Genomic DNA, 24518 nt, shown 5'->3' on the forward strand with positions numbered 1-24518 from the left:
TCACCACCATGACTCAGCAGAAGACAAACAAGTGTCACAGCCAAATAACCAAAACTGTGAAATTCCTGTTTTAAGTTTGTTTTTTAAAAAAATCTTGTATTTACACTGTTATAACAGACAAGCAGAAAGTCAAAGTTGATTTATATACAGTATACATGAACGTTCAAATCAAAGCTAAAACGATAGTTACTATTTACACGTGAACTAGAGTGTCTGAAGGGGTTTTCAGAAGTCTTACGACAAAACTATCAGCAATGCCACAGAACATGACGACTGAAGCATGAATTACTGTACACATTTAAAAACCGACGATGGGCATGTACACAGAATCCACTGCTTTTCATTGAAAGTTGAAATCCGGAAAACATCCATGTGTACGCAAATACACACGCTCACGTCTGTGCGCTGGGCGTGCATGTGCATACACATGAATATGCAGCTACCTGTAGTGCAAAAAGTGGCAAAAACCATGAATACTACCATTTTACAAACATGAAATAAAAAAAAACCATTATAGAGAAAGGAGCATTGTTATATAAAAACTATCCATACTGGCACAAAATAGAATGGGGTTCTGATTGTTTAAAAAGTGATGGAAACTGACATTTTTACATTAGTTGAATGATAAGGACAAAGTATCCCTTTGTATGCAAATCTAAATAAATGTTAAGTTCTGTAATAAAAAAAAAGATAGAAATTTATGTGCAATATTTTATGGCTCATAAAATATGAGCCAAACAAAATACTTCATTTCATGCAAATATTAACAATTAAATAAAAATCCTTTACTCTTCTGTACAAGACAGCTTCAGGAGCCAGAGTCACCGGGACCGTGCCGCAGCCGCAGCCGCTGGTCCCCAGGTGCTACGGGACCGAATTGGAGCGCAGAACGGGCACTTGGTGGCCCCTGAGGGCTTGCTGGTCCGGGAGCACCTTCCCGGGATGGAGCAGCCCCTGCCGCTCCGGCAGCTTGCTGGCAAACTCTGTGATGCTGAAGACGAACTGCAGGCATCCCAGCTTGACGTAGCTGCCGTGGTGTAGCAGTGCCGTGCCCTCCCAGCCGGCCCCGCTGCCCCCAATCAAACTAGAGCTGCTGGCCTTGCAGCTGCAAGAGGTACGAGGAGGGCCGTGAGGCTGGCAACTCATCACGCCCCCTGCTGGTGGAACTGATGACGCCTCAGCACAATCCTCCTCTTGCTGTGTCCTCTTTTTACACCTCCCTGCGTAGGCGCACAGGTCACACACACACACAGAATGGTAAGCGGTCATACTGCCATCCTCCATTCCACCCACTTACAACAGGTGCTTCTGCAGCAAGGTTCACATGGATCTGGAGCCAATCCCAGAAGACCTCAGCTGTCACTACATCTACACAAGGACTGTTTAAGATAACTGCTTTAAACACTCTATGGAAGTCCACCTGCCACAGGCTAATAAACACACTGGGGGGTGGGGGGGACGCTTACGGATGATGCTCTGCACTTTGGAGACCATGCTGCTCGAGGGCCCCGGCGAGCTCTTCTCGGAGAAGTCGCACGAGTACAGCACGTTGTCCACCGTCGTGCCGTGCTCACTGTAGTTCAGCAGCTCATAGTGCTTTGTGTTCTGAGGGCAAGAAGAGACCAGCATCTTCTGCATTGTGTAGGGTCAGGTAATCAAGGCAAACCATTTAATCACCATTTAACCTTAGTCAGGGTACTAAAACAGCTTAAATAATTAGCTGAACACAGCATCTGTAGATCGCTGCTCTGGCAATTAAATCACACTATCTAGGGAGGAATCAATGTACAATCACTTTTAAAACAGAAAATATCAGTCTGGCTGCGCACTAAGGGGATAAGTGACATCCCAGTGCGCATGACCTACCTCGTCGTAGAAAATGCAGGCGTGCTTTCCAGAAACGTAATTACAAAAGCCGTAGTTTGTAAGGCACACATCCATGTCGGCACCTGCACAAAGTGATTAAATGGAAAAAGCACTTGGTATCATAGTACATTGTGGAAAACGGCGCCAAAGAAACACTATATGAGCATTTCCCATCCCGGTTATGGGCTCCCAAATTACAGAAAAGCATCTCTGCAATTTTGCAGTGTTTGAAATCTGACCAGCAAAGCTGACTCATTATACAGTGCACGATATTACACCCACAATGCATTGTAAATTATAGTGATGGTCTCTGTATTTCAAAATGCAGTACAAAGGTGAATCTTTCAACTGACTGCTCGTAACACAAAAAGGTCTTGTGTACAAATGTAAGCACATTTAATATTATGCTAGCGATCTGTGCAAAGACCCAAGTTGATACCTCAATTCTAAATAATTTTATAAAATAAGATGTATTTTGCCAATGGCAAATGGCAGCTGTCAAATGTTGCTAGGATACCAGCCTAGAGCGTCCTGGAATACTCTTTGGAGCAGTACTCTTGTTTCACTGACTAATTCCCTATATATAGTGAACCACAATGATTTTTCTATAAAGGGAATACTGCATGAGTGAACAGATTGCCACAACACTTGCTCAGCACTGAGCAGATATATCTGCAAAAATAAGTCCCCGGAATTGAAAATTGCCGGGCGCTGCTCTGGTGGCACCAGGACGGCATGCGCCAACTGCCGGCCGTTTGTTTACCTGTCCCAATGTGCAGACTCCTGTAGCACATGTTGACTGGCCCCCCCTTTCCCATCAGCGGATAAAACACGGCCCTGGCCTGCACCTCGTTCTTCAGTGGTGGGGAGGGAGCCAACAAGCCTGAAGAATAATAATAATAATAATAAAAATAGACACCAATTCAGACTGTGGACCCTCAGAGCGGCAATGTTTCTGAGCAGAGGTGGCCCGCGAGCCGTACCATCAGGACGCGGGGACTGTGCTGCGGGGGCCGTGGGCGGCAGGCTCACGACGGGCGGGGAAAGTGCTTTGGGGTCAAACAGCTGCTGGATCCTCTGCCAGGCCAGTAGCTTGATCAGCCGGTTGTCCAACTTGCCCAGTTCGATTTCTAAACAAGCAGAGCACAGTTTCTTCTTTTGGAGGCGCACAAATCCCCCTCCATCATGCTCACGTTAAAATAAACGTTTGCTGACTTCGGTTTCAGATGCAAAACTTGCCTCCATCTTCATCGACTGCAGCCTTCACATAGTTGGACAGGTCCTCCGTGGGGGGCATGGAGCCTCGGATCTGGGAGCCCCCCTCAAGCGAGAGCGGACAGGGGCTGGCTTTCCCTTCTGTTTAGATGGGGGGGGGGGCATGCATTACTAAAGCATTCATTTGAACAGCAGCATCTGTGCTTGGCCAGTGTGAGCGTCTCCTTACCTGAGGGGGAGGCGAGCCGGACGGCTCCCGTGTCATGTGATGCTCGCGGAGGTGTAAGCGCACGGGTCCCGGCAGTGGGCGAGGACACGCTGCGGCTCGTCAGCGCAGCCGCCTGCCCCCCACCCGTCCCAGGGGTGGCCCCGTATGCCTGCACGGGGGGTACGGGGTCCAAACTGCCGCAGGTCGACGGGGATGGAACCTTCCGGCTGCAGGGGTCAGGGGTATCGCCGCTTTCAGTCTTGATCGTGACTTCCCCAACATGGTTGGCCAACGTGGGGGTCGAGTCGGGAAGTGCTTGGGGCCGTGGCCGCGCCGAACCCGGGGGTCCGCTCAGTCGGTTCTGGAGCTCCGCCTGTCGCTGAGCTTCGGAGGCCCCCCCACATAACGTGGGCCCGTTTGCTTTGGCCGGCTGATCCAGCAGCCCGTTGGCGGTCTGGCAGTTCTGACAAGGCTTCTCCTCACTCTCCTTGCCCAAGGAATTCAGCAGCGGGGCCCCCTGGGGGCCAGCTGGGCTGCTGCAGGACTTAGAGCAGGAGGCGGAGGGAAGCGTCCTCTCTGTGGCACACGGACACTCGGTCCCCCCCGCCGGCGCACAGGGCTTGAGGTCGGCCTTTTCCGTCTGCTCAGAGTCCCAGAGTGAGGAAGGCATCTGCTTGGCAGATAAATGTCTCATGATGCTGCACTGAAGCGAAATAACGTCCCGAAGCCACTGCGGGAAGGACAGGGGAAGACAGAGGCTAAGATCACGAGTGAGAGGTGACCGCAACTGCCCCAAAAAAGCTGCACACTCAGCTCCCGAAAAAGAAAGGTGGAGGAAGGGGCTTAGAAGATACCATGACAGCTTTTTCACCCCCCGTAACACTACAGGCACCCAGGAGTAGTGAACGAACGAACGAACAGACAAAAACAAACAAACAAAAACAAACAAACAAACAAACAAACAAACAAACAAACAAACAAACAAACAAACAAACATCGCCCACCTCCTGTTGCTCAGGCTCGCTGGCGAAGTGCTGGGAGGGTGAGATGTGCTGCTGGTCAGACTCGGGGACCCCGTTGCAGATGAGCTCCCCGTTGCGGATTCCGGCAGGGGCCATAAGGGGAGGGGGGCACTGGTACTGGGACTTGATAGCGTCGGGGACCTAGTCAAGAGGAAAGAGCGAGGGATTGAGTGCACTGTCGGGGGCAGGGGACTTGTGGCTGCATCTTTCTGTTAGCAGGCAGCGGAAGGTTTATCCCGATGCTGGAATTTTCCGACACAAGAGCTCAGCATTAAAGAAACCGCGTGTCTGTGTGGGAGCCAGCCACCGCTCAGCCGCTCAGCCCCCCCCCCCCCCCCCCCCATCTTGCGTCATCTCAAGGTGGGCGGCCATACCTTGAGGGTCTTTTTCTTATGCAGGTGGGCCCCTCGTCGAATGGGTGGGTTTTGCCGATGGATCCGGCGCAGGAAGTCCACCTTCACGGCATGCTGGGACATGCGGTCCTGGAACTGGTCGAACAGCTGGCAGCGAGTGCTCAGGGTCATGTTCTTCTGGTTGAGCTGCAACAACAGAACCTGGGGTCAGTTTCTGGGTCGGAGTCCTGCCTGAGAATCCCGCCTTTGTGGACTCTCCGGGGGTCCCTGGGGACTGGTTTGACAAATTCTGCGATGCGTTAATCAGCTGAATGGCTGAATGACAAACTGAAAGAACGGCCCCAATTCTGGAGAGATCAAAAGCCTCGGGAAGTCAACTGAGCAGTCACCTGACAAAAATTATTCTGTGTGTGTACTGGGGGGGGGGACGGGACGGTAGAGCTCACCACAAGGTGCTCGATGTGGTTGGGACACATCCACTTCCCAGTTGGCATGGCGGTGAGGGGAGGGTCAAGACAGTCCATATGGAAGAGAAGGGGGCAGTAATCACACTGGATAAGAGGGGCCACCCGGCAGCTCCTGCGATGGCAGATGGGGGTGGGGGGCACATTCAAAACATTAAACCTGGCAAGTTAAACCTTCCCCAAGTTCAAGCTCAGCCTCAGTATTAGCAGCAGCACCTGGGGGTGAAGCCAGGCACCAACGCAGAGACGTCAGAATGAAGAGCACAAAGCCAGTGTCCTTGAGATAATGGAATATCGACAATGCTGAGTCGAACAGATAGTGCCAGACCACACTAATATGAAGCAACGTGTGTACTATGACCTTGTACCAGAATCTTCACCGCCTCTTAGTATAGCGACAAAGACACACACCTTTCACTTCTTGCCATATTTCTGAGCGGGCCGTCGCACACCTGGTCAACTGCCCTGAAGACAGCACTGTCCCGGGGGCACCAGCTCACAGAGCCAACTGCCCTGAAGACAGCACTGTCCCGGGGGCACCAGCTCACAGAGCCAACTGCCCTGAAGACAGCACTGTCCTGGGGGCACCAGCTCACAGAGCCAACTGCCCTGAAGACAGCACTGTCCCGGGGGCACCAGCTCACAGAGCCAACTTCCCTGAAGACAGCACTGTCCCGGGGACACCAGCTCACAGAGCCAACTGACCAAGTATGTTGGGCATCTAAAGCAGACCTCTTGAAGTGAACAGAAGACATCTAAAGCACTCTCTCTTACAGTCACACTCTTGAGGTTCGCAACTTCTGCAGGTAACATGTTCTGGCAATACTTCGAAGTAAAGAAAGTCTTCTCTTCAAGATGAAAGTCTGGCCCTTTCATCCAAGATGCTCTGGTAATTACTGTCATACCGTCGTTTATAATTATCTTCACTATTTGAACATTGAATGCCTATTTAGCAGACACTTCTGTCCAGAGTGATGTACAAGCGAGGCACAATACATCAAGTCCGGCAAATCACCATTTCCCCTGATCGCTCATCAAAATTGCCAGGGACAAAGACTGACAAATCAGAACAGAATATAGACTTACAATACAGCTGTTAAGCCAAGCTTTAATTTTAATAAGTATTAAGTTGTAACAGCCCTGGGTAAACTTCATTACCATCAACCATTCTTTGTTTCACAAATTACTACCTCTGAACACTGAAGTAGTCTGACAAAGGCTTTCATAAGTACAGCAAAGAACGTACATCCATGAAAGCCACAAATCAATGGCGGACCAAAAAACGATCCCCCACAATGGAAAAAACAGACCCCCCTGGAATTGTGGGACTTAAACACTGTGGTTAATTTTACTAAAGTTTCCATGATTACATTTAAATTTCAAACAGATGTGCAATTTTCAGAAAGGGGTCCGTGTCCAATTTCAGGCAATGAATGCAAGTAAAGAAAGCATGAATAAAATTTCATGTTAACAGGACAAGTGCTGGAGAAAAATCACACACCAACAGAAACTACTAGTGAGCAGCAGAAGCAATTCTATCACTGAGGGATAAAGTTTGGCTGATGGATGCGAGAGATGGAGACGAGCTCCAGGAGCAGCCCCACCGCAGCCCGTGCCCCACGAATCCTACCTGCCACAGGTGAAGCAGACTTTCACGGGCAGTGGGACCAGCCCATAGTGGTCAAGCTCATGCTGAGGCTTCTTCACGTTTTTCCCCGTCATCTCCTCTTTTCTCTTCCGTTTACTTGTTCCTGGAGACACAGACAAAACCAGTGGCGGATCACTGAAAAAGGAGTTCAGCTGCAGGCTCCACCGGACACTTCTCGAGGGTAACCACGACATCCCCGAACACCCCCATAGATGTCGTAAGTTCCTCACAAAAAGGGTAGAATTCCGCTTCCTCACCCGGAAGTGCCGTCGTACAGGTGAGCTCGTTAGGAAGCTGGAATTGTGTGGGGTTCCTCTCCATGGCAGCGGCGATTAGTAGCTCAAAAGGCCTCTTGAGGTGTGGCGTTGCGCTTTCGGGTTCAGAGCTGGGCCCCTCGTCCTCCACGTCCAGCAGGTCCTCATCCACATCGTTCTGTTCTGAGGGCGTTGGCGTGTCCGTGGAGGCGTTTGAGGTGGGGGTACCGGGACGACTGCTCGCCCGGCGCTCTAGCAGTCGAACCTGTGCTACGGCTACTCTTGGCCCCCCCATGACCCCCGCTGTGCCGGGGACCCCATCCAGCCGCACCGGGGCCTGATCCATCTCCGTCGCTGGTGACGACGACCGCTTGGATGCCTGGCGCTCCAGCAGGCCGTTAATGTGCTCCGTTTTCTGCTCACGCTTCTGTCGATTGGAGAAAAATGCTTAGCATAAATTTAGCACACGAGGAGAGCATCGGCCGATTTGAATTGAAGCTACAAGTCTCACTATTCTTTGCTTTGGCAGAAAAATATCAGAAGCTCTTAGAGATGCCCAGAAACTATAAATATCAATGGAGAAAAGCCCCTTTGCTGCATGTCTCACCTTCCTGCGGACACTGCAGCGATGGCACATCCAGTCTCCAGGGGGCAGCATTTCTTCACTCAATGGTGGGTTACTACAGGTGCAGTCAACATCAACAGGTCATCACCATAACTATACAACCAGGCTTTAACTATAAATTAATTCCAATTACAAATTTCAACTGTTCTACAATATTTAGGTCATTCAAGTAATTCAAATGAAGGGCAATATTGCCTTGTTGAACTACCTACCAAAGAAGTCAATTTACCCATGTAAAAATTACCAAAATACGGCCAAAAATATATATGTGGGTACTGTAAAGGACAGGGATCACATTTAAACGACACAGTATGCTCTAAAAGGCTGTAGCTGATTTCTACCACTGGTCAAATCTTGTAAAATAAATTTTGCGAAACTGAACTGTAATTGCATGTATTTCAAAGAAAGCCAGCCATTTACATGCAAGTTGTTTCCTCAGCATATAGATGCACAATGTTCTTTATATACGAAAGGGCCAATGCAAAATCTAAGTAGCAGAGCAATGGAATCTGGCAGAGAATTAGACCTGAAATTAATAGCCATAAGACATAAAAGCTTTGACAAGTCTACAGCCTGATGCATATCCCTATGTGCAGCCAGTTAAGTTAAGGCTTCGCTTCATGGGAGAGCACAGGAGTAGGGTCACAAAACAAAGGAATCTTTGTTACGGTCTTCAAAGCATATTTCACGTGCCTCCAGGACAGGTTGAAACGTAACCCCAGAATTCCGTGATCTGAAGCCAAAAAACACTTTAGAGCAAAGACATGCAGACCAGCAGCAGCGGCTTCAGGGGAGCCCACACACCCTCAGAGGCAACACGCAAGCCAGTGAGAGTGCACATAGCTAAAATACTCTCAAGGTCTTGCAGGAAAGCCCTGAAATCCTACTCACAATTACATCATGAAAACACAGACAGCAAACAAACTAAAAATGACAGAGAAAACCAATGTCGGACTTTGCAGTTTGTGAACACAAATCTGTTCCAAAAAAAAAATGTAGTAACTTGAGTCAAACTCAATGAGCTGGTGAAGACAAGTGCACAGCAGTCGTCAGACCGACTGCACGTCTGCTACGTCTTCTGCCAGGCGAGAGGTTCGGTATAACGTGCCTGGCTGGGAGCTGTTTTCACACGGCGCGGAGTTAATGTGGAGATCTAGCGTGCCAGAAGCTGACAAAGGAGGAGCAAAAACAAACAAGTCCATCACAAAAGAGCCCTGCCAGGCATGGCAATGATAGCCTCTGGGCAAGATCTCACTCTCTCGGTTCACGGTAGTACTACAGATCAAAGCCAACGTACGCAGGGCGAGGGGCACTCTGCAGTATGCACGCTCCTACTCTGGCCTTGGTGCCAATGCAGAGCGGCAGTGCCAAGCAAGGGAAACGGTGAATGGAGGAATGACAAAATGCTGACTGGGTTTCCTCAGAACGCAGAAAAAAAAAATGTATAAAACACGGTTGGGGTAAATGCACCGGAATGCAACACAAAGACAGCAGCTCAAAGTTACTCAGACAGGAAACCTGCAAGACATTACTTCACATAATGCGTTGATTTTCTGGGACCTTCCCCACCCATCCCCAACGCACAGAACGACTGCATGTTCACTGCATTGTTGCCATTTCTGTAAGCATGTGGTCAGCCCGGTCTCCTGCTGTCCCACCCAACTCAGCCTGAGCCACCAAGCTTATCAAACCCGAATCGGCAGCTTCGACATGGAGAAATGGCAGCCATCTGCAACAATGCTGGCAACAAAAGGACAAGCCCTTCAGCACAGCTTTGGCTGTACGGGACTGTAAATTGTTAGTCACTTGCCCACTGGCGAAATTCAAACAGGATGGTGACGTCAACAGCTTTTCTGTGCCGATCGATAATCCCTGAATAACACCCGCAAAAAAAGATGATTTATGAGCCCTAAGGGCTCTACCACGGTGCCAGACTTATATCACTGACAGTCCCACACCACTAACATCCGAGCCCTTTTCTGAATTTCAAATCTGCCAATTCAAAAGTTAAAACATTCGCCCACCTTTCGCTGACACGTCACTGGCCCACCTCCATTCATTCTTATAGTACTTAAGATTCATGTAAGCCACGTATGTCATTGTAAAATAAAGGGAAATTAACTTCGGTTTCTTTTTCATAAGCGCCGACCGTATTAAACCCGATCACTTTAGTCAACCGAAACCGGAAAGCAGACTGCAGATCTTTGACAATAATCCAAGTGCCAAAAAATTACTTCTATGAAGATGAGCGGCTTTCCTGATGAGTTTTTTTGCAATTACTTGAAAGCGACCACAAAACATATACATGTTTTTTTTAATTATTTGAGATTTGGAGGCTTTGTAAGAAAGCGACGCCGCATTTGGGTGCACTCGATGTGTCATTCCCGCACATGTGCCGACGATTCCGAGGCATTTCGGCAAAATGGCGCTGGAAATAAAACAATTTAAACGGAGGTCGCCATATTGTAAACACAGCGGTGCACAGAGGACTCCATTTTTAACATCCGCTTCAGAAGCGGTGAAAGGAAAGCCCCCCGCTCCAGCGGCGATGCCCCCGCCGCAGGTGCCCCCGGACCAGACAAAACACCCCCAACCCACCCCCTTAATTTTAAATCGTTTTTTTTTTTACTCGAACGGGCAACTCGCTTTAAACAGCCAGTAACTGTAGAGGTGCGCGCGCTGTTAGCAAAACAGCTGGAAATAACGGCGAGCCACACAAACACAAATAACATAAATAAGCACAGCACGTCTAACGGAGTAATATGCAGAACGACATCCGCCTTTTACTAATGCTCAAGCACAACAGCCATCTCCGCCACACAGCACGAGCCAGGCAGCTGCCTTAAAACAGGAGTATACATGCAGATCGGAGCTGGTTAATATTACAGACGCACATGACCGGTGATCCAGGCAGAGAGCCCGAGGCAGGCAAACGGCAGCATACCAGCACTGTAGGTGAAAAGCGGCGGGACAGTGATCGCAGCAGAGCAAGTCCCCTCCCTCCCGGCAGCTGTCGCAGGTGTCGTGGTTGGTGGCCCTGCCGCTCCTCCGGGCCTCCTTCTCCGGCTTTCGGCTTCTTCTCTCGCCGTCCTCGGACTTCGGGGGCGCCAGCAGGGTTTGGATTTGCTGCAGACCGGACAACGAACAACGACTAGCCAGGCGTTCAGAACTAGACACACGGCGAGCAGACTAACCCCCACCCCCCCGAAAGAGCCGACACCGTCGCCCATTATTCGCTCGCCAAGCCGCAAACCACAAAAGGCCCAAAGAAACTCAAGCTCCCTCCCACCCAAAGCATATTTACCAAAACCCCACCAGCTAAACATCCGAACAGGGGCAGCTATAACTGCCAGTTAAACTGATAACTATCCACTGGCCCCAAGCGCCAATGCTAAAGCCCGCGGCCCGGGTCAACCTTGACCCATGTTTTCCATGAGCTGTTCCCGGCAGGACCTGAAGAAAATGCCCCCGAGACCGAACAAACATTAACTGAAAGCTTAGTGGCTTAGTGCTATATAGGATCAGCCCGAACAGCGCGGTCCGTCACTACGCTCCACAGCCGGGTAACCAAACACCGCTTCGGACCCGGGATACTTCAGCTTGACCGCTGACGAGTCGTTCGGACCCGTACCGCGACGGGGTGAACCGGTAACAGCGGCGGCGTGCTTCACCTCCATCAAGCCCCCAGAGGTGTCCAGGTCGTACACGATCGTCGGGGTCTCCATTTTGTCCCACATTCATACGGCAGTCGGATCCTCCGCTCGAAAAAGCGAATCCTTGTTGAGGGCTACCGCCGACGGCCGTGGCAGGGCTGGAGGGGGGAGGGAATCCACAAAGCGGCCGGCCGCTCACCACAGAGCCGGTCTGTGGCGCTTAATCCGAGCGTCGGGAAGACAGTTAGCAACGCCGACTAGCTAGCCGATTTCCAGCTCGAGAGCATTCACTGGCAGAGGTAGCCTGCTAGCTACATAGCCGACTAGCTAGCTAGCCAAGTTACAGGACAACCAAGGCGCCTGGATTACAGCTCCTAGGCGTGAAAATACTTCAGCCGAGAGCGGCCCACCTCGCCGACAGATCGCGGAATAAATATCGCAGGAATCCGGAGAGTGCTGCGTGCAGGCCTTCGCTTAGGCCTAACCTACATGTTTCTCGTTTCGGGTCCCGTTAGCCACCTAGCTGCTTGCAGAGATGCTGCTGAGATCCGCACGGCGATTCCTCTCCATGCTGGCTAACAAATTATCAAAAATTAAAACAAAAATCACAAGCGCAGCGGCCAGACTGAGAATGCCTTGCTACAACTACGAATCTCCTCAACGTAACTTCGGCCCCCGTGGACGATCAGAACCCCAAAATAATGATTATTATTGTTGTGTGGGGGGGAAAACCCGTGCATCAATCCCGACACTGCTGGCTACATCCTTTCTACGGAGTTGGCGCAAACTCGCGAAGCTGCTTCTATGCATGGGCGGTTCTCTAATGGTGGATAGACTTGGTTTGCTGCCATCTTGGTGAGGTCAATGCTGGCGTATTTTTCAATAATAAAAAATGATGATAATGATAAAAAGACAACGTTTAATGTTAAGTGTACACAATATATATATGTTTATTGAATCTAAGTAATTTCATAAACAGAGCAGTGCTTAATGTATTAGAATGAAAATGTTTCTACCGTTGCCTGTATATACGTGCATCATAGAAAAGGGTAATGGTAGCGTGCGCCATGTTGGTGATGGCAAATTTATTATGGATATAAAGTATATTACCATCACCGATTTATGCCGAGAGTATCCACAGATACGTTGGTTCGGTGTATTAGTATGGTCTTCATGGACGTCTGGCAGATGCAGATTTTTCACCAAAATTAAAATAGCTACGTTATTGCAGTTCCAGCTAAAGCAGCTGATCCAGGACTTGCACAATAAGATATTTGAATATGAGCGCTTTAATTTGCGTATGTCCTACCGCAGCGGCATGTCAAATCATATCCTGCTTCTTGTTGTGCGTGGTCTTTCTTAGTTTTGAGTTTGTGTAAACGGTCATGTCATTTACATAAAGGGTTCCTAAAGTAAAATGTAAATCGTGAATTAATTGATAATGGCACTATACTTTAGATGTTCGAAAATAATAAGCGAAAAAAAAGCACAATATGAAATTCAGCTATCCAGAACCAACCATTGATTAATGCAAGATTAATATAAATTAGAATTAACATCTGGGGGGCAAGTTATGGGCAATTAGACTTCTATATTTGTCTGTGACAGTATTCATAATCACCCATCTTGAACGAGTTTATTACAGGACTTTAAATCATATTAGATTTAGAAGCCTGGGAACAAATGGAGACGGAATCATTTTCTAGTAAAGCTCCCTGTGTCAAAGCATCCCCAAGGGAAATCTCAGATTTTCTAAATGTTGTTCTCAGCTGGCATGAACCAGTCAGCATTACTCTAACTGCTGTTTCTGTTCCAACAAAAAAAAAAATCTAGTTTTGAGGTACAAAACCAGCATCAAACTATCTGACTACTCTTTACTGGGTCCTCCATCAGAGCAAGGGCCCTGCAAACCTCTTGTGTTTCGTTTTGCATTACTGCTTTTGTTGCAATAATCTGTTATTGTTTTGTATTAATTTTAAACTACATTACTGACAACTCCAGGTAAAATAATAAAACAGTGGCTCTAAACACACTTGGAAAGGCCACCACTGCGTTAACAATTATGAATTTGTAAGAAATATATCAAGAAACTCATTCAAATGCTATACTGATATAATAATGGATTTTGAAAATCACCCATCATCCAGCTGTTTGCAGCTCATATCAGAAAGCCGGGGGGGCATCAGTCCATCACAGGCAACACACATACACATAGAATGGGCAGTTTAGATTTACCAATTTGCTAAGCTGCAGGTGGAAACCCGTGGAAAGTTCAGGTCCAGAAAGTAAAAATCCAGACCTAGATTTTGTTTCAACCAATCAGCTGAGCATAAAGAGTCACAGTCACAGAGTACAAAAAGTACTCTGTGACTGTGACTCTTTATGTTCAACTGATTAGTGAAAACACCCTTGGTTTGGATTTTTACTTTCTGGACTCGAACCTTCCATCACTGGCAACGGGAAGAACATGCAAACTCCGCACATGGCGGGCTTGGGTTCAGACCCTCCACCCTGCAGGTGTGAGGTAACAGGTAACCCACTAAGTCACCTTGAAATAAACCCATCCATTTTCTGGACCCGCTTGTCGTAGGGAACCTATCCCAGAAGCATGGGCGTCGCCGCCATTAAATCTGAGGGGGACGTGTCCCCCTAACATTTCATAATTTTTCGTTTGGACCCCCCCACATTTAACATAAAATATTAGTTTTATGCCAGTGTGTCCCCCCACATTCAAAATGCTTTGGACACCCTGCCCGGAAAGTACAGGTGCAAGGCAGGGAATACCCAGATGGGGCACCAAACCATTGTAGGGCTCACACACCATTCACATAAGCAGACAATTTGGTAACTTCACCATAGCATTATTTTGGACTGTGTTGGGGGGGTGGGCAGAGACCCCAGAGGAAACTCCATGACAACACAGGGAGAACATACAAACTCCACACACATGCAAACAGGGCAGAGACTCAAACTCCAGTCCCAGAAGTGTGAAGCAAAATTCCTAACTGCTGCGCTGCCTTACCTAATCAGTAGGGAGGGGGTATGTAGCTCTGTGCACATGCCTGGGATGTTGTGGGTTTTAAATCCTGTAGCTTGCAGAGGTATCACATCACTGTTGGGCCCATGAACAAGGCCCTTAAGCCAATTACTCCATGAATGCTAAACCAGATTTCCAGGCTGTTCTCAACCGTGCGATGTTCTCGAAAAAATAAATGTCTGTCAAATAAATAAAACAATGGAGAAGAAGAAAAATGGACTATTCTGCATCCAAACCAGGGAAAACATATATAAGCCTTGTAATACCTATAGGGAACCCCCTACCCCCCCGCAACGCAGCCATGGTTTTAAAAATCTTAAGACAATCACAGTTGTTTTTAATAATTTGTTTTATTTGAGAGATTATCTGTCTATGAGGTGGTTTAAGTCTTTACATTTTACAATGAATCAAAAATATACATAATTGTCATTTGCTTTCTTTAATCACCATCTTATTTTCTTCTGTTGTATCAGTGCTAAACAGAAGCGAGAAGGTAAAAATGAACGAGTAAAAAAAAAAAAAAAAAAAAAAGACTGATGCTCTTGCATCACTGATTTAATCGCTGAATTAAACAAACATTGCATTAGAAGCAAAACAGCAAGAGAAAAAGATATGGATGTTCCTGTTCCAGAATTACATCTGGGTGACATGAAGTTATTTGAAGGGTTTACAATAACCAATGTATTTCTGTGGCTACATTTAAAGCACACATAATAAAACAAACATCAGGTTTTGATTTATTCAGAAAGCAATACTATTTAAACCGTATTGTCACCTCTCATCAGTTATTGTTTAAGCTTATTTACCACATATGTTTCCTATACATTGATATGATACCATTAAAATCAGAATTTGCTTGCAAGAACATACAAAACAATAGATATGGATATTACATTTTACCGTATTACCATTACTATAAACTACTCTTGGAATGGTTAAGTAACTGTGAAATGTGCACAGATTTTCAGTGTCCTCTGGTTTCTGGCCTGAAAATACTTCAAAATTCTGACAAATAAAAACAAAAACGAATAACTGAAGTTCTGCTGATAATGGGGGGAAATTAGTATAGGTTTTCACATTTCTCACAGAAGTGTTTAAAATGGAGTCAGCCCAGAGCTATTCTTGCTTTCTTGCCAGTACTGCTTACCTGTATAAAATTCAGGTAACACTTTACTTGAGGGGACATGAATAATGTAGTAGTACATGCGTACTTAATGTATTAATTAACCAGTAACTGCTGGTTATGTACTGATCCCATGCTTGTTCATCATTAATCAATCATGACAGTTCATGTATTTCATGGGATAACCTATATTAGTTCGATTTGTTCTTGAGTAGTAAATGAGTTATTTTTTTATCCCCTCAAGTGGTCTTACCATTATTAACTAATTAATTAACTGTAAGCATAGTGTCTGAATGAATACATGAACTGTCATGGTTGATTGATGAACAAACATAGAATCAGTACCAAACTAACACTTAGTTACTGGTTAATTAATGCATTAAGTAAGCATATACTACTACATTATTCATGTCCCCTCAAGTAAAGTGACCAAAATTCATTCTCATTTCATGCTTGTCCCCCTTGGTCTTATGACATTGTCTTCTTCCTTATTCCTTATGCCAGGTTATTTTTTTGTACATTTTTATACTACCGTATCATCCTCCTATAAATTATATATATCTCCACAACCCTCATGCAAGGTAGCAAAAAATGACTTGCTTCCAACAAGGTGTCATCAGCAGGCAGAAACACTATGTGTTAATCTTAATTTGAACGGCATCATTATATATTATGGGTGGGATTCTGTAAAAAAACAAAAACAAAAAAACACGTCCTGCTATTTTGTGAGTGTGGAGGTCAACTGACTATTAATTTCACTGTTAGGGATTTTTTCCATATCAGTGTTTATAAAGACTTTAAAGAAGGATGTTTAAAATGGGCAAAATCCACCCAGTTCCTTCCGGTATCCAGGGCTGTACATTGTTCTATCTGGTAAAGTTCCAGAACATCCCAGCTGATGTAATAAATCTCACCACTCCAGGTAATAATCTTTTTAAGTTCTGGCAGACATTATCCAAGAGTTTGGGGGGGGGGGGGAGGCAAGATTTGTAGCTAAATTCATACATTTACACAAGTTTATTATTTCAAAGTATGAAGGTAATCGCATGAACAGTGTGATGTGAATTGTACTGCATTCCTTACAGTAGTGGTTATAGTGCATTATTTACTATCCAGTCACACCAGGCAGACAGATGTGTGGTGATGTCATCAGCACCCTCCTACAAACAATACAATATTCTGTGCAAATGGCACAGCGAATTTGTGAAACCCTGTCTGGCCATGTTAATTGATTATTGCCTTTTATACAATCCCTATAAGTATACATGAATTAAAATTGTGGAAATAAATATATTTATAAGTGAACTGACTTAGTTTGATGGACTCACTGAAACTCCCCAATTTCCTCTGATGTTTAATCTACCTTTAGCTGGTTCCACTTTTCTCGATGCTCCAATCGCACGGTGTTACAGCTATATTTTTGAAGTAGCTGGTCACTTAACTGACAACCAAAAGCAGATGCAGTTTTTTTCCAGATTGTACATCAGGTCTACTGAGAGGCAGCCCAAGTCACTCTCCTCCAGAATCTGAGGCCTGCATGAGGCGTTATGTCCCACGTTCACAGTGGCTTTGACAGCCAGGGTTTGTTGTCGTGTCAAACAACGGACCTTTAGAATGTAAAAACCGATATTCGACACAGTCACACATGACACTGAAAGAACCTTCTGGCAAATTACCTTTCGTAATGGCTAATCCCAATGTTTGGCAGCTTGACACCCAACATCCTACAGCACAGACACAAACAATCCCAAGGCAAAAAGTTGAACATTAAATGGCAAGGGGTGTAATAATGCAGGAATACTGTACTTACCCTTCATACAGAAATTTATAGCTATTTTCTTCCCATAAATTTGACAGTTTTATCACCTTGGGAAGATGGAAACCATAGGCAGGTATTTGTGCCACTCTAAAAGTCTGAGGGATGAGTAATAGTGAGACACTCAAGAGAGCACGATAAATGCTCTTTGTGGGTCCCCATGGAAATATGCACACTCACTGACAAGCTGAGGCCTGTCTCTAATTGGTATTGCGCAAGTGATTTACAAATCTTTTTCCATTTATTTCCACCACAGTTAGATGGCACAGCTGGGAGACCTGTAACTGAAACTTTCCCAGGAACTGGAACTTTCAAATCAACAGCAAGTTCTCGCTAAGCCTTGGAGAGATGAGGTCCTGCAGATATGCAGCAGTGTAACATTTGGATTGAATACCATAAGTGTAAGACTGCAGTTGCCATAAATACCAAGTTTTCGCTCATCGTTTCCTTGTCCAATATTCACCAAATACTTCATCTCGTGAACTACAGTTAAATTAAACATTTAAAATAAATATTTTCCCCACGGTTGCCCTGTAACTTTTACAAAGTATCTTGACTGACATTGATAGATAAAAAAATTGCATTTCCCCCCTCCCATATGACATATTATAGTACTTAATCCCGCTGGGCTATGTCACAGGATAGAAAATATACAAACACTGCAGCTAGGCCATTGGTAACGAGCTCTACAAAAATAACACTGTGTCTTTCACATCCTTTGCAGTGCTTGCATGAAGTCCTCTGAAAATAATAATATATACATCAGGAGACAGGAGACGCGAAGAAGAATGGAAAGAGGAGGTACTGGAGGAGTCACAGGAGAGATGAATGGTGCAGACCAATTCCCACAAGGCAAAAATGGCTTGATTTCCCCCATGCTGAAATGCTTCGTGTCTCTAAATGGAAACCTCGTATTCTCTGGTTTCCTGCAAAAGCCAAACATATACTTTGTAAGGACAGCAGCAAGGACAGTTTCATGCTTTGTTACAAGCGCAATGTTTGTGCACAGTACAGATTAATTTGCCATGAAAATTCGACAGTGGCAAAAAATAGACTACGGCTGTGAAAAAGGACAGCAATTTAAAGTTTTTGTAGATGAATGCTTTAAAAGCCAGACCATGACAGATGTGACAAAACACAGGAGCTCAGCCCATATTCAAACCGTCATCACTTTTTGGAAAGTTAGCTTCCCTCCAGAGACCACAGAACGTAAAGGTTCACACTCATCTCTGAAGGATTCACTTGCACAGGTTACTCCAAGGTTCATGACCTTGAAAGCCAACTGTGCAATATTTACAAGAGCGGCCACGAAATTGGCAGATTTAACACATCTTAATTAGATAAAATTAGCAACTGATGGGGGGGAGATGTCAAAATTTGAAGTTGCGTTGAGTCTGTTGATCCCCCCCAACAAACGCAATATATTATTGTCAGGGGACTTTGGCTTTGTGCTGCTGATAGAATTTTCCGCCTCAAGGAAAAATAGTTGGGGACCCATTATCTACAACTGCAGCTGCCAAAGGTCCGTTTACCCATAATGGCAGGAGTCAATCCCACAATGAGGGTTTCTTACAACAGTTTCCTTTAGCAAATGTTTAATAAAAAACAGGACTGCTTTACTCCTTTGAAGGACATAGTTACTGGCTTAAATCTTGAACAGGCTCAATTTGGTAAATGAACATAACAGCTCCACGTGACCTTGCTAGGTCTTCTTCTTTCCTGAATCTCACTGAGATGAGATGTATCTACAGAACCTGTGAATGCCCCCCTGCCGCCCCCCCCCCCACCCACGCCCTGTTGTTGCGTATGACCCACTGGCATTCTATTAGTCCCCAAGATATAGGTGTGCTATAGGCCAGAAGGTGCTTGATGGCCTTTGATTTACTGCGTACCAATTCTGAGCTGGGAAGACACAGTGCGGGAAGCAGAGTGGTGGCCTTACCTCGTGGTTCTTCAGGGATGCAGCCGCAGTGGGACAGACAGACACAGCCGTTAGTAATCAGAGATCACGAGCCGGGGCTGATGGGAGTGGAGAGGGGACAGGGGTCCGGTCATAACGGTGTCCACCGGAGCACATGGAATCAGGGAGAGCGAGACAAACACAGTGGGTGCCCTTTAGATGAGGTTTTTGTACAGTATCTGGGGGCTTGACAATAACCTGACCTTATATTGCAAGTCAATCCTAAATCACAAATATGAAAGCAGTGCCTCAATCATCTTAGATCATTAGCAAACGCAGAACCATCAGTGCACCGAGCGGCGTGACACCGACAGCGCTGGCTCTGGTGTGGATTTAAGCGTTACGCGTGGAGCTGCGACTCCCCTTCGAGAATACTCAGGCTTCCGGCCTGCAGCTAAGTGGAGTTTGCGAGGTGAACCGGCAATGTGGCGGCAACAGATGGCGATTCGAGAGCGTAATTCCTGCACAGGTGTGGACAGCGATGGGAACACCTGAGCATAACTGGCGAAGGACAGGGAGGCCCACAGGCTGCCTTTGTAGTATGGAGCTTAAGAAACGCGCTCTTCATGGGGGATATTCATCTGTGCACTGTGAGTAGTGTACAGTGTTTAGGGGATACATATTATGATACAAAGACTGTCAATTTATAGAGAAATGCCTCCTTAGCTTAGCAGTGGATATTACTATATTACATCACAAAACCATTCATTCATTCAACCTGACTTAGTTCTATCTGGTAAAGTTCCAGGCCAGTAGGTCTCAAACCATCTTCTACACCCACTTGTTCTCTGCAGGGTCATGGGGGTTTGGAACCTATCCTGGAAGTCATGGGTACAAGGCAGGGAATAACCCGGGACGTGGCGCCAACCCATCACAGGACGCACACAGCATTCACTCACACAAGCACACTTACGGAAAGTCTGGCAACTCCAATCCACTTTAGCAAGTTTATGGACTGTTGGGGACAAACCGGAATACCTGAGAGAAAGCCCAAGACCCCAGAATATGCAAACTCTACACACAAGGACCCAGGACGGATACTCGAATCCCAGTCCCAGAGGAAAACAAAACCAAGAAATATTTAATATATGTATAAATAATGCATATATAGTGTTCTATATAAATATAGAATTTGTATAATTTTAGTTAAATACATATATGTACCTACATGTATAATTTATAGCCAGTTCACCTGTATGTATTCAAGCCTTACTGAGAAATGTTCTTTATACAATTTAAATTACATTCAAACTTCTGCAGCTAAAGCAAACAGCACTTAGTCAAACACCACAGTCAAAGGCAAACGCCACTGTTTTTTCTAAACCATACATCCAAAGCTCATCTCCTTGTATTAATGCTGCTTTAGTGTTATGACGGGTACAAAATGCACCTCGTTTCTTTAACGTTCCATTTGTACACACTGCGTTTAACAAATGAAAACAACAGGACAGACTCAAAAATACACAGTACTTAAGTGGTAGTTGGTATGCTGACTCGGCTAATTTGGATAAGGCACACAGATTGTAATGTAAGCAACATCACTGCCAGAGTCAGAATTCTTCTGTTGTCGTGACGATGGACCACAGTGTATGGTATATGAATGTATGACATCGGGTAAGGTATTAAAAGCAGGTCAGTTTTGAGTATTTGAAAGGTTAGCTGAAGATACAAAGATACAATGATACTCATGGTGGCAGCAGAATCCAATGGCATTGGTACTTACTCCGTTGTCATAGCTGCGGACTCTGGAAGCGAAATCTGGCGTGATGTGGTTATATGGCACAGAGCTGGACATGGGTTGGAGGAAGGACTTCCCTTGTACTCTGAGAACAAAAAGACACAGACTGTTTAGATTAGATTTCTTTATTCTCATTTTTTAGTGCAGGCTTCCCCAATTCCGGTTCTGGAGGGCCAGTGTCAACCCAGTTTGCATATTTCTCCTGCTCAAACACACCTTACTCAGCTCACCAGCCAATTGGCAGGTTTAGCAGGTGAGTTTCAGAAGGGGGATTTGTAAACTGTGCTGCAGACTGGCCCTCCAAGACTGGAATCGGAGAACCCTGGTTTAGTTTATTTGCATACATAAAAATATTAATTGCTGTTCCCTCTAGACTGAACGCTCATAACAGACACAAAATAGATGAATAGACAAATATCACATGGCAAGAAGGGTATAAAAATATATTGAACAAACATATTCAAAAAGGATATTCAGTCGAACTGTCCAGTGTTAAAGTGTCTGGTGTTAAAGTGACCGGTAGGGTGACCACCTAATCCATGTCAGGAGGGACACTATGAGCTACTTCAGCTTTTACGAACTACTTTAAAGCTGAAAGGGTTCTGTGCTCTGCTAAAATGTTTGGTTAGTTCCTAGATTGAAAGACTCATCCAGCTGTTTCGCATTAACATTACTGACACATATGCATGATTATAGGAGACTGACCAATCAGCATACGGCAAGAACCCAGCGCTTAAGTGAAATCCTGGTCCTTTTAATTGAAATGTATGAAATGGTAGTTTACAAATCCTGTTGTAGCTCATAGTGTCCCTCCTGACATGGATTAGGTGGTCACCCTAGTGACCGGTGTTAAAGTGATCAATGTTGGCACGTGAGGTTTAATGGATGTGAGGGGGTGTTACACTGATGATCCTGGCACAAACACCTCTCTGTGTAGACACACCAGAATGTTCTGTCTCAAGATCAGCTTACTTGGAGAAGTACAGGTAAATCCCGAAGATCAGAGCCAGGATGATCGCGACGGGGATGAAGACCGCCACTGCTATGCTTATTCCTTCTATACTGAAGTCGGCACCGGCAACTGGGCAAGAAAAAAATAATCTGTTAGGATCATAATCATAAAGACACTTAGCGGTGAGGGAATCAGAATCGCACTCCAAGGCCCACCAGGTAAAACGATACATCATTCCCATCATGCAATTACGTGGGGAACTGAAGCGTACTTGTAGCGTACAACTGAGAGCACTACTTGACCCAGAGACAACATTTGTGCTTCTTAACTACCCTTCTTCACCCTCCAAATTTTCCATAAAGGATCCAAGGGCAGCCTTCTCAACCCTTCCAAACAGAGGTGGAAAGGGTTTTTTTTTAATTATAATTTTTAACGCTGATGTTGGCACTCACCATCTATGCGGCGCTTGGAGTACTCCACGGCGGAGGCTGTGAAGGGCCGGGAACACACTGGTTATGCTGGGAAGTAGGACAGACCCTCGGCAAAGCAAGAGCACTGCTACACTTCACTGGCCTAACAAATACAGCTAATGCTGGGAATGTGTGCATTTACTACAATTTTATTTCAGTTTAACACATTTAAGGTTATGCTGCTGTAAAACATACACTGGGAAGTATACAGGTGAAGTGGTTCTTGAAAGGCTTGCAGATCCTACCCTGGCAGACAGGAGGCGGGTGACTCCACCGTGAAGGGTGTCCGGGGACACAGCAGAGAGCCGGCTCCCCCTGCAGCTCATAGCCGGTAAGGCAGGTGAAGCGCAGCGTCTCCCCAGCCTGGTAAAAGGGCTTTTCTTGGCTCTGGATGCTGAATGGGGGGGTGCCGGGGTTTTTGCAGGTGTCGTAGGTCTCGGCTGTGGGCCAGACACACAGGTGGGGGCGGGGGGGGCGTTACTGGGCGACTGGCTCAGCCTAAGGCACAGGATTATTGCACAGAAACACTTTTGCTGGACTAATATCCAGCCACAACTATACTGGAAATAAATATGATTATTCTGAGACTCTAAAATACTGTTTAGGCTAACTGCTTTAGCCCCAGGAACCACATTTTTCCTGGGTCATTATATCTTAACTAAATCAGTTATATAATAACTAAATGAAAAATTTTTTTTACTAAATTTATTTCACAAAAAAATAATTTTTAGTAAATAGGATGTACATGAAGGGCCTGCATGCACAATGGGGTGGCCAGACTAGACCCAGTGATTATACTAGGGCAATATTTTGCCGACCGGGGGGGCAGGCAGAGTGTCCCCCTCGGTATATTCTGAAGATTGTGGGCATTATCCATTAATCATCTTTCAATCGATTTGGTTGGGTAGCTCTAGTTTGCAGAGTTAAATCCTGCATGTTTTGTTTTCATTTTCTGGTGAGGGGTGTATTTGGGGGGGGGGGACATGGCCAAGCTGTAGATCCATCCCTGCTGACGTGAGAAAAGAAAATCCAATATTCTATTGGGTCATGACCCATGAGCTGAGATACAGTGGTTTAGAGGAAGGCGCTTCTAAAGAGGCGGGATCACGGACGGAAAGCAGGGCCGTGACCTTTGGCTGAAAGTGCAGGTGATCGTGTGGGGAGGTTGTATGTGGGGGAACCTGAGGTACTGCAGACTCCAAGCGTGTGTTAGTCACACAGGCGTAATGGATCCTAGAACTTTTATTATGATAGAACTCCAAGGAATTAAAGGGCACACATCCAGGCTGCTAATCTCACATTTTCCTTAGTTCCCTAGGCTTGCATTCGCATTCCTTCAGCTACGGCAGATAAGGCTGAAGGTTTAAAACAAATAATTAGCATCACAAGAGGAAGAGGTAGTGGACCAATTTCCTGTTTAAACAATAGGTTCCAGTCATCAAATAAAAGAAACTGACAATGTGCATTGTTATCCATAATTTAGCATTTTTTAACAGACCACTAATCTTAAACTGCATAGGGTTATCCATCGCGCTGTTTAGCAAGGAAGCTCTTTTTATTGATACAAAAAAATCATTTCACAGCACAGGACATAATGCTCGGGGTTCACATACTACTGGACACAGTAATGCTGGCCACATTCCTAGCAGTATTGCTTTTACTGGGCTGATACAGGATGTTATTTTTGAAATGGCCAGCAGGTGGGAGTGTTTTTTGCGCACAGCACCTGACTTTCATCTTGACGAGTTTCTTGGCTGCCCATGTGCATCGACTGGCTACTTATTGACCGTCTTTGTTGCTTCTGCACGTGCGTGGTTCTGGAGACACTCACGGACACACTTGGGTGGAGTCTTGCTCCACCTGGGCCCAGCGGAGTTGTGGTTGTGGCAGGTTAGCAGACTATTGCCAGATAGCATGTAGCCCTTGTTGCAGACGTACTGCACCGTGGAGCCCACCGATAGCCGGGGGCCTGACGTTATCCGGCGGCTGTGCTCCACGTTGCCGGGGTCTGCACACAGCCTCACTGCGCACAGAGAAATAAGGATTTGTCAGAACCATATCCATGGATGCACCCAGTGTTGGGGAAGTTACTCACAAACATAATCCATTACAGA

At 46.0% G+C, this 24518-nt stretch overlaps 2 protein-coding genes across 7 annotated transcripts in view; both read right to left on the minus strand.

The window, feature by feature from the left end:
* Positions 1-62: 62 nt before the first annotated feature.
* On the minus strand, positions 63-12099 carry phf12b (PHD finger protein 12b). Of its 4 annotated transcripts, none has more exons than XM_023823048.2 (15): positions 11327-12099; positions 10600-10781; positions 7638-7710; positions 7034-7457; positions 6759-6879; positions 5111-5243; positions 4686-4850; positions 4294-4452; positions 3311-3959; positions 3106-3222; positions 2850-2996; positions 2630-2749; positions 1867-1949; positions 1467-1605; positions 63-1220 (listed from the first exon to the last, which is right to left on the minus strand). In XM_023823048.2, exons 1-15 carry the CDS (start codon positions 11390-11392, stop codon positions 865-867), a joined length of 2934 nt encoding a protein of 977 aa, XP_023678816.2. In that variant the 5' UTR covers positions 11393-12099; the 3' UTR covers positions 63-864. The 4 variants fall into 4 exon arrangements, with proteins under 4 accessions (XP_023678816.2, XP_023678815.2, XP_023678818.2 ...); XM_023823047.2 differs by having other exon boundaries at positions 3311-4019; XM_023823050.2 differs by lacking the exons at positions 10600-10781; positions 11327-12099 and adding an exon at positions 9680-10207 and having other exon boundaries at positions 3311-4019.
* Positions 12100-17492: 5393 nt separating this feature from the next.
* Positions 17493-24518, minus strand: part of sez6b (seizure related 6 homolog b) — a 164552-nt gene continuing 157526 nt past the window's right edge. For all 3 annotated transcript variants that reach the window (XM_072701537.1, XM_072701539.1, XM_072701538.1), the window contains exons 12-18: positions 24236-24427; positions 22650-22844; positions 22387-22422; positions 21955-22063; positions 20968-21067; positions 19227-19303; positions 17493-18210 (exon numbers count right to left, since the gene is read on the minus strand). In XM_072701537.1, coding sequence (XP_072557638.1) covers positions 19277-19303; positions 20968-21067; positions 21955-22063; positions 22387-22422; positions 22650-22844; positions 24236-24427 — 659 coding nt within the window. In that variant the 3' untranslated portion in view covers positions 17493-18210; positions 19227-19276. The remainder of the gene's footprint in view (positions 18211-19226; positions 19304-20967; positions 21068-21954; positions 22064-22386; positions 22423-22649; positions 22845-24235; positions 24428-24518) is intronic.

The sequence above is a fragment of the Paramormyrops kingsleyae genome, chromosome 17 (genome assembly GCF_048594095.1).
Source record: "Paramormyrops kingsleyae isolate MSU_618 chromosome 17, PKINGS_0.4, whole genome shotgun sequence".
Lineage (NCBI taxonomy): Eukaryota > Metazoa > Chordata > Actinopteri > Osteoglossiformes > Mormyridae > Paramormyrops > Paramormyrops kingsleyae.

What these genes read in the sequence shown, in the direction of transcription:
- phf12b (XM_023823047.2), bottom strand. Translation starts at nt 11,392, where the DNA reads ATGTGGGACAAAATGGAGACCCCGACGATCGTGTACGACCTGGACACC. An exon ending in CCTCTGGGGGCTTGATGGAG is followed by an intron (nt 10,782 to 11,326) that starts GTGAAGCACGCC and finishes TCCGGTCTGCAG; the next exon opens with CAAATCCAAACCCTGCTGGC. An exon ending in TGCAGTCGATGAAGATGGAG is followed by an intron (nt 2,997 to 3,105) that starts GCAAGTTTTGCA and finishes CTGCTTGTTTAG; the next exon opens with AAATCGAACTGGGCAAGTTG.